Source organism: Electrona antarctica (assembly GCF_951216825.1).
Source record: "Electrona antarctica genome assembly, chromosome: 6".
NCBI classification, from domain to species: domain Eukaryota; kingdom Metazoa; phylum Chordata; class Actinopteri; order Myctophiformes; family Myctophidae; genus Electrona; species Electrona antarctica.
This window is the reverse complement of record NC_136811.1, coordinates 22,725,350-22,734,772: the sequence shown is the minus strand read 5'-3', so window position 1 is coordinate 22,734,772 and position 9,423 is coordinate 22,725,350. Positions and strand designations below refer to the sequence as shown.

At 42.3% G+C, this 9,423-nt stretch overlaps 1 protein-coding gene across 1 annotated transcript in view; it reads left to right on the top strand.

Moving 5' to 3' along the window:
* Window positions 1-8,890: 8,890 nt before the first annotated feature.
* tgfbr2b (transforming growth factor beta receptor 2b) overlaps window positions 8,891-9,423 on the top strand; it is a 39,420-nt gene continuing 38,887 nt past the window's right edge. Inside the window, exon 1 of the mRNA XM_079504156.1 lies at window positions 8,891-9,121. Coding sequence (XP_079360282.1) covers window positions 9,040-9,121 — 82 coding nt within the window. The 5' untranslated portion in view covers window positions 8,891-9,039. The remainder of the gene's footprint in view (window positions 9,122-9,423) is intronic.

Below are 9,423 nucleotides of genomic sequence, written 5' to 3'. Positions count from 1 at the left end.
CTTTGACTTTTAATTGAATGGTTCCTCATTAATATGATTGTGATGTTATTCTGTATACAGAAACAGTTCTGGGGCACGGTGGCACAGTTGGTAGTGCTGTCGCCTAACAGCTAGAAGGTCCTGGGTTCGATTCCCGCTGGGGACGCCTGATGGAGGTGAAAGGAACTGGTTGCAATAACGTGTTCCTTCCACGCACTACGTCCAACCAGGGAAACTCCCCCCTGTCAGGTGAAAAGAAGCAGCTTGGACTCCTCATGCATAGAAGGAAGCATGAGGTCTCGTTTTACGAGGCTGCCATGATGGAGAAGGAAGCATTAGGTCAGTCCGCTGCCCCCCCAGGTTGGCGGAGGGTATAGAGCCCAGGATCACATTAGATAATTGACACAGGGGTGAAAAATGGGTTGCAAAATCGTGGGATAAAAAAATAAAAATAAACTGTTCTTATAATAGCTTTGGGCAACAATGAGACTTTAACCCCACAACATGTTTTTCTTGAACGGGAGAGGAGGGGGTTGTGGGTAGGTCAGTAAGTCATTGCTTGTTGGGCACGTCGTCATGGTAAAAGGTGATTACTACCACATACAGGAATGTAGAGTGAGAGAGAGAGAGAGAGAGAGAGAGAGAGAGAGAGAGAGAGAGGAGGCCTGAGTCATTCAGAACATTGTTTTACTTCTATGTGTAAATTATTGAACGGTTTATTAAGGCACAGTGAGTGAGGTTGTTTGTGTACTTGTGTACAAATATTACAAAATGCACAGGTCCATTTGGTTACATTTGTACACTCTCAGTTACAGATGGATAAATGCACATTTGGGGCATTTTACTGTGCATGGGCTGTTCTCTCTCTCTCTCTCTCTCTCTGTGTGTGTGTGTGTGTGTGTGTGTGTGTGTGTGTGTGTGTGTGTGTGTGTGTGTGTGTGTGTGTGTGTGTGTGTGTGTGTGTGTGTGTGTGTGTGTGTGTGTGTGTGTGTGCATGTGTGTGTGTGCCTGATGGAGGTGAAAGGAACTGGAAGGAACTAACGTGTTCCTTCCACGCACTACGTCCAACCAGGGAAACTCCCCCCTGTCAGGTGAAAAGAAGCAGCTTGGACTCCTCATGCATAGAAGGAAGCATGAGGTCTGCTGTGTCAAAACCTCTGGGTTTCGGAGGCTATTCTCAAATTGACTCTCAATGAATCACCTCTCCGTAGTCCGTATACAGCTTTCATTCTCAATACTAATCTGTTTGGTGCTTAGCTTTCTGACTCAAATAAGGTCAGTCAACCTCACGCTGGGAAAATGTCAGATATCACATCTCAATGCGTCATGATGACGCAACGCATTGGGAGTTTGTAGATCTGATACTGTATTTTCACAAGTAGCTAAGGGGTTAATTTACCTCAACATTGGTCAAGTCTGTTGTCGATGGACTGTTCTATTCTATTCAAAGAGGAAACAAGAGACAGGCACTCTCCCCTGTGTCAATAGATCAAAGATGTAAGAGAAAAGAATTGTGGTCGCAAAAAAACACTACAAAGACTGAATGTGATATTGTGAATGTTTCCTGTAAGCTTGATACTGTGCAGTACAATCTGTGTACTACAAAGTTTGTGACATGGAAATGAGAACCACAAAGCCAAAAGTCAAAATGTTGCATGAGCCAGGATTTGCACATGAGAGAGGCCTGAAAGACAAAACATTTTTGCTCGGAATGAAGACTGGTTCAGAAGCAATAAATATCACCGGACGTATATTGTATATCACTGACCGTAATGTCTTGGCTGTATACTGCACTGCACTTTATTGACCGGGATCCCCCAGGGCTCAATCCTTGGCCCACTCCTTCCCTCTACACCACGTTTCTTTGCTATTTACAAGCTCACAATACAGATTTATAATATTCAGCTATTAGTGTAGATTTCCGTCTTACACAAACATTAAATTCCCATTGACAATGAAGGGAGAATTTACATCATACGTGGACGAGCAAATCGGCTATTTTCGTCCCACACAAACATTAATTTCCCATTGACAATGAATGGACAATTTTACGTCATAATGTCTGAGCGAATGGATGTTACGTCATGATGATGCACGATGATAAGAGCGCCCCTATACTGTATATACTGTATATGATAGGTTCTTGGTTTACCATGACCTAGATTCCTAGGTTACTATTGCTATGCATTTGTATTACCTCGTGTTTTCTTTGCTTACTGTAAGTCACTCTGCTATAAATGCCTAAATTGTAAATTGTGATGTTTGGGGTTTCACCGAAAGTTCACCCCAGAATAGGGACGCGAGGATTTCAACTTGAATAACTACAGTACAAGTAAGTCAGTAAACATGTCCATGAACAAGTACAGTTACTTAAGCAAAATAACGAATAACTCCAGGGAACAAAAAGTAATACCTCACTAATCCAACATGACAGCTAAAACCTCAATGCTTCGTAGCTCACATCAACGTTTCCATTACTCTCCCATTATTGGGAAATCCCTTTGGCAAACAGCTTCACTTCACTCATACCAGAGAACAGTTAAGAAAACACAATAGTCTTATGATGTCACCTAAATAACTCCAAAAACAAGAACATGTGAAAAGACATGAGAGAAAAAATCAAATGACATGCCCCCATTGAGAACTAATACTTGATTTATACTTTACAAGCTTATAAAAGCAGTTTGTGTCGGCAAGCAACACCATTTGTGTGATGGCGTATGAATTAAAGCTGCAATCTGGAACTAATTTTATTTAAAATATTTAAATCTATTCAGATTTGTTTTTGTCATAATGTACTATTATAGTACACAACAACAATGAAAAACACAACATGACACAAAGGTAAGATCAACAGTACATACATAAACAAAAATCTATTAGCCAATAAAAAAGGACACATGGGTGGGATCAATGACCATCAGAAAGCAGGAATACTTTAGAGTCCATAAGGGAAGGATGCACCATATATAGCAGCCAGACATTCTGATCAAATACTGAACTATTGTCAAGCAATGCCAGGAATGGCATCCACAGTGTCTATAGAACCCAGCTTGTGTATTCTGTCCGTCATGATCCAGAACTTATTTTGACCATTTAAAGGGGAATACCACTCATTTTCGACATTTTACTACATTGTGAATTACATCTTGATGATGTCATCAAGATGTAATTCACAATGTTAATGATCTTTTTCAGACCTACAGTTCACAGAATGGGGCGACTTTTTTATTATTTCCACACAACAGCTCTATAGTATATTAATGAAATAGTAAAATGTTGAAAATGATTGGTATTCCCCTTTAAGCCCTATACTTTGAAAATGTTTGCCTATATTCCCTATAATAACATGCCCATATTTATGTGGGATGACAGGCGGAAAGTTAATAATGAATACAAATGAGATTGTGTACCATACAGAATGGTGCTGTACGTTAAATACAATACAACTAGCATATCAGCAGTGGTTGGAGGTAGTCTCTCTTCTCTTCCATTGAGAATTGTCTTCCCTGCACACCTGATTAGCCTCGGTACCCAGGCTTTTATTTTATTTTGCATTCGGCACACAAATGAAACCTACTGATTGACACAGCCTTGAGCTCATGAATGAATATCTCCCCTGGTCAAGGAGGGGTTGTCTCTTAGATGAACCATAGACATATTTGGTTGGTTATCTTAACTAATATCTTAATATTTGGTTAAAAAAAGAGGGGGGAAAAAGAAAGAAGTTACAGATTTCAGCTTTAAGGTTAATGCAGTCATCAGTGCATGTTTCAAAAAAAGCCCTGCCCATCCACTGAAGCCTTCCTCCCTTACTGGCAGGGTTTTAAGGCCAAGCATGTGTTGACAGTCAGAGTCAATAATGGAGCCTGCTGATAACTACAGTATGTGTTTTCTGAAAGCACTTTTGGCAAGCCTTTTCAGTGCAATTATATAACAGCCTGATACATGTACACAAGCAAACACACGCATGCACGCAAAAGCACACGCACACATGCACGCACGCACGCACGCACACATCCACGCAGCTGCGCACCGCACACGCGCGCACGCACGCACGCACGCACACACACACACACACACACACACTGCACTGGGATGATTCCACATACAGCAGGCACAATTTAGAAGCACTCTCTTGACGGACTGGATCCTCAACTAAACATAAGATCCTTGTTCAGAGTTTGGATGTGCACCACATCATTGATGAACACGAGACGCTCCTGATGTCAATGAGTCACATATATACCATACAAAACACACACACACACACACACACAGGCACACGCATGCACGCACGCAAGCACACACACACACACACACACACAGCTCATAACCCAAAGTCTGCAAACTACTTTGCGTGTGCATATCCCTGAGTATGGACTACTACTAGTATACATAATAGTAATGAGATAATGATTCATGCAATTGTTCTGGGTACAAATTTCTTTAGGTATACAATCTAGTGGAGTGTTTGACTCTACTCCAAATTTTAAACCGGAAAAGAAAATCATTTCACAGACCAAAAGGACAGGGGGGGGATTTCATTATTTGATAAAAAGTCCAATGATCCCTGGGTCGGCGGTTCGAATCCTGGCTCCTCCTGTCCACATGTCGAAGTGTCCTTGGGCAAGACACTGAACCCTACATTGCTTCCAATGAGTCGGTCGGTGTGAGCTCGCCACCATTGGTGTGTGAATGTGGGAAGTGAGGACGCTGGCGTCGACTGTTCGCCGCTTCACCTCCCAATGTATGAATGAATTAACTATTGTAAAGCGCTTTGAGCACTTTGAAAAGCGCTATAAAAATGCAATTCATTACAACACGACATGGATACAGTATGTACAGTATTATTACTGGTATATTGTTAGTCTGCGTACAAGTTGGTTGACCTTGAGATAAAAAAGGAGGGAATCGTGGAATAATATCTTGAATTATACTTACCATGACTGTATCCTCCCTATGGCCTCTCAACTCAACTCAAACTTTATTTATAGAGCAGATTTACAACGTCCGAATGTCGACCAAAGTGCGTAGATATTTTGTGTAAGTCTTATGTGGCACGTTTTCATATGCTGTAACCCTGCTAACCTTGCACATTCTCCTCGTATGGTGGACTCTTACTTCCTTAGCTGGTGTAGTGATAAATCTGTCCCGGTTGGCGTCAACCAGTTAGACAAACAACATGTCTGTTGAGCTTGAGGTCTCGTTCTGTCCCTTGACACAGCTAAACAGGTGGAGCACGGCGGCGCATCTAATCACAATTACATGCATTATAAGGGCCTGTCTTCTCTGCCTTGGTCAGTGCCTGATGGCACTTCTCCTGTTAGTTCATGCAGTAAATGTATTGGCCTATATATGAATACTGTTATTGTACCTTTTTTTTATACTGTATAAATAGTATACTGAAGTGTTTCTGACTCTGTTTGCCTCAACATCCTGATTGCTTGCAACTTTGCCCTCAGTACCCACTTACTTGACAAATTACTTAAAAAAAGTGAGCAACACCCACAGCCACGATACTAGAGGGAGCGTGAACAACGATCTGGTGCCACCCAAATATAAAACAAATATGGGCAAATTCACCTTCCACATCACTGCTACTCAGGTGTGGAATGCCCTCCCCCTTCCCTCAAAACAAGGCTTCCTTCACTGGCTTCCTTCAAGACAGAATTCACCTGTCAGCAGGTCAAAGGGAGAGGAGGTGATCGCCCACACCACTTCATCCTGATTATCCCCTTCCGATTTACTCGGCCCCAACCTGTACATACTGTATATCTCATGTTTAGAGAAATTTCATATGTTGTTATTGTTTTGTTATTATTATTATTATATCAATTGTTGTTGCTGTTCTAAATCATTATTCATGTCATGATTGTGTGTGAGCGTACGGGACCCGAATGGAAACAAGACGGCAAGGTCTTTCTTCCGTGAAATCCTTTTGGACAAAATGCTTGACATGTACATTATGCTGTTTGCATTTATATGTTGTCAAATAAAATATTCAATCAATCAATCAAATTCAGAATTATTTGACACGGGTGGCAATGGAGCACGTTTTCGTTTTAGGGAGAAATGTTTGAAATAAGTTCTCTGGGCTGTCCCTTTCTTTTTCTTTTTACATACCTGAATAATTTTTGTTTGATTTTTTACTTTAGAACCTGCAGCAATGGTCATCAGGATTCGAACCCACTACACACTGCATGTCAAATCTGGGAACTCATTGGCAAAACAAAGGAAAAACACTGCAAGCGAAGAGGCAAATAATGTTACACAGCTCTGCCAGAACCAACAAATACAGGACAACATTTAGGACAGACAAATAACATTTGTAAGCACAGTACCCACTACCTAGGAAGCTCAAGGAAAGAACAGGAATATCAATCAAAATTACCAATAAAACTAATATAAAGACTAAGTAACAATGTTTGCTACTAAACTAATAAAGGACTAGAGAAAACATTTCCTATACGTCGAAGCAGGAGCAGTGTCTGTGAAATGTGCCCATGACAATCCTTTTAAAACTCACTAGGGGAATGAAGCCAGTTTGAGTCTGGTTTGTAGGTTATTCTAAGACCAGGGCCAGAAAAACGTGAGGCTTTTTTCCCCACCTCAGATTTGATTGTGGGTACGACATAGCGCAGCCAAGCATTTGATCTGAGATTGAGAGAGTTCTGGACAAGCTCGAATTTAGAGTAAGATGGAAGGTTACCAAGAATAACTTTGTACTGTAAGTGAGAATATGCCGTGTACAACCTAGGAGACGTTAAGGAGGACTAACCCACTAAGGCATAGTACAGTGATGAGTCCTATAGGGCGAATTGGTAATGAACCTCAATACAGATTGAAATAGGGGGTCAAGTTTGCCTATAGTGTTGAGGAACAGGCAAAGCGATAGACGCACGTACAATTGTGCAATTCAACTCATTCAATGGATACTCCATCCAAAGTGGTGATGTTTGGGGCCCAGCCGCTGGGGCTTATCGCACCGGGGGTGACGAGGCGACACGACGGGCAACTGTGTACTAACCAGGTATCCACCGGGGCTACCTCCGTTGGGCTGCTATGAGCCAAAGAACCTCGAGGCCAAACGCACTGGGAGCAGAGCGATCCGTCCAGGAGAACACCCACGGTGATGGTCTGCCTCAGGTAGGATGGTACTAGAAGTCTCGAACCACTCCAATGTAAAGCCGACAGCCAGGAGAGCAGCTCTCACAGACGTTGCTGACTAGTTTAAAAATCACTATAAAATGTCCATAAAAGGCAAGGTAAAAGACTACTTAGAACCCAAAACGAATTTTGAGCAAAAGGAAATTCGGTGGGTAAAGAGTTACATTACACGTAAAACAAACAAAAAACAAACACACGAAAAATCTCGAATGCATGAATGACGAATGCATTTTAACATTAAAGCCATAGAACATTGAATCAGATTAGAGCTATGCAACATTGAATCCTTGTTTACTTCAGAGCCATGCACACGAGAATGTCAACATACGGTTTACACGTTTGAGCAAATAAGCAATACATTGACATTGACATTTAGCTTGAATCAGCAGACATAAATTCACAAGTATTTGAGCCTATGCCAGTCTCTGATCAAAAGGTGGAGGCTGGGATGGTGGAGGCAAGCTTGGTAGCAGCAGCAGCTGCAGCAGTGTGACGAAATGATCAGCTGAGATGTGAATGAGGAATAGGAAGCTATATTGATACAATCAGGTGACTTCCGTGCAAATATAGAAACTAACGCTGTGCTTCATTAACACAAAATGCGTCTTGCAAGGCTGTTTTTCTCACTCAGTGAATCTGTTGTATGTACAGCAGTTGTTTTACTACCCACCATTCCATTTTGAGACAAATCAATCAAAAATATTTGAACCTGCTGTCATTTGGGATCCCGAGGAAATAGTCCTCAACCATGTGGGTCCTGAGCTGTAGCAGCAGACTCCAGCAGAGGATGAGTGAGGAGGATGCTATTTAGTAGGGGGCTTAGAGATAGGGGCTCCAGTGAGTCTGTGGCATAGTTCCAGGCTTGGATACATGGAGGGACGTGTCTAGGCCTGCCTCGTGTGACCAGCTAGACATGCTCCTACAGTATCTAGAGCTGTGTCTCAGTCGTACATGGGGCTTGTTCTGGGTTCTACTTTTTGATTTTATACTCCGCTACACTCTGCCCACTCTGCCAGGCATCAGGCAGGCAGACAGACAGACAGACCAGCCTGACTCACTGAGTCCCACACACGTGCACGGCACTGCACGCAAGCACACACACACACACACACACACACACACACACACACACACACACACACACACACACACACACACACACACACACACACACACACACACACACACACACACACTGTACACTGTCTGTCTGTATCTAATTTATACTGTCTGTCTGTCTGTCTGTCTGTCTGTCTGTCTGTCTGTCTGTCTGTCTGTCTGTCTATCTATCTATATATATATATCCATCAGTATCGATTTAATGTTGAACCATTATGATGCCCAACATTGTGGAGGAGGAACTTGAGAAGAAGGGACCAAGGGTTAAAAAAAAGGAAATAAATCACAAGAAAAGGTGACAGATTTGAACATTGATTGAACACAATTGAAATCCAATTGAAAGTGCAGGTCACACACAGTAGCACTGTAGCGTATTTACAGCAGTGGAAAATAGCAAACTAAACAGACTTCTAGAAGTGTATACGTAAATCTATATATGCAGTGTTTAATGGTCCGATTTCCAAATGTTATGCCATCTAATTACAGGGTGGAGAGAGAGAGGGAGAGAGAGAGAGAGAGAGAGTCCTGCCTCCTCTCAAAGGATTTCCTGTTGCACAGTATTTGGGTATAAGTCAGCGCTGAAGCATTTTTCAGCAGTGACTCTTCAGTGGGGCCGAGGAGAAGTGGGAGACAAACTTTCTTCATTGCGCGGCGTCAAACTTCAAGCGCCGCGTTCCTATAGCTCCTACAGAGGATTTTCTCCATCTCATCTCATCTGATAGTTGTCATACTCGTAACCCGAATGATCATCTGGACAGAAAACACACAAATATGGAACACAAACGGGTTTCCTTACTTTTATGGGGAGTTATTCTTGTACTTTTGGTAATCGTGCTGGAGCCGAGGACTGTAGGTGAGTTCGCATGTTGTTCACACATTTGTTGACTTGATGGTCGCGAAGCAGTTGCGTGAACTACAATGACTATTGATTAAAGCTGTAGGTCTATTTAGCTATTATATTAATCTAACTGTTACTTATGTATTTGACTCGTGTCGGTATAACTCAGTTGAATGTGTGTGTGCACACAGTCCGGGGACGTGCGTTCCCACAGTAGCCTACGCAGCGCACGCCTCTCCAAGCGCAACAGGTGACTCATAGGCTGGTTGGTAGTAGTGGTACACAAACTGTAGGCTAGTGTGGAATTTAACGGTTTT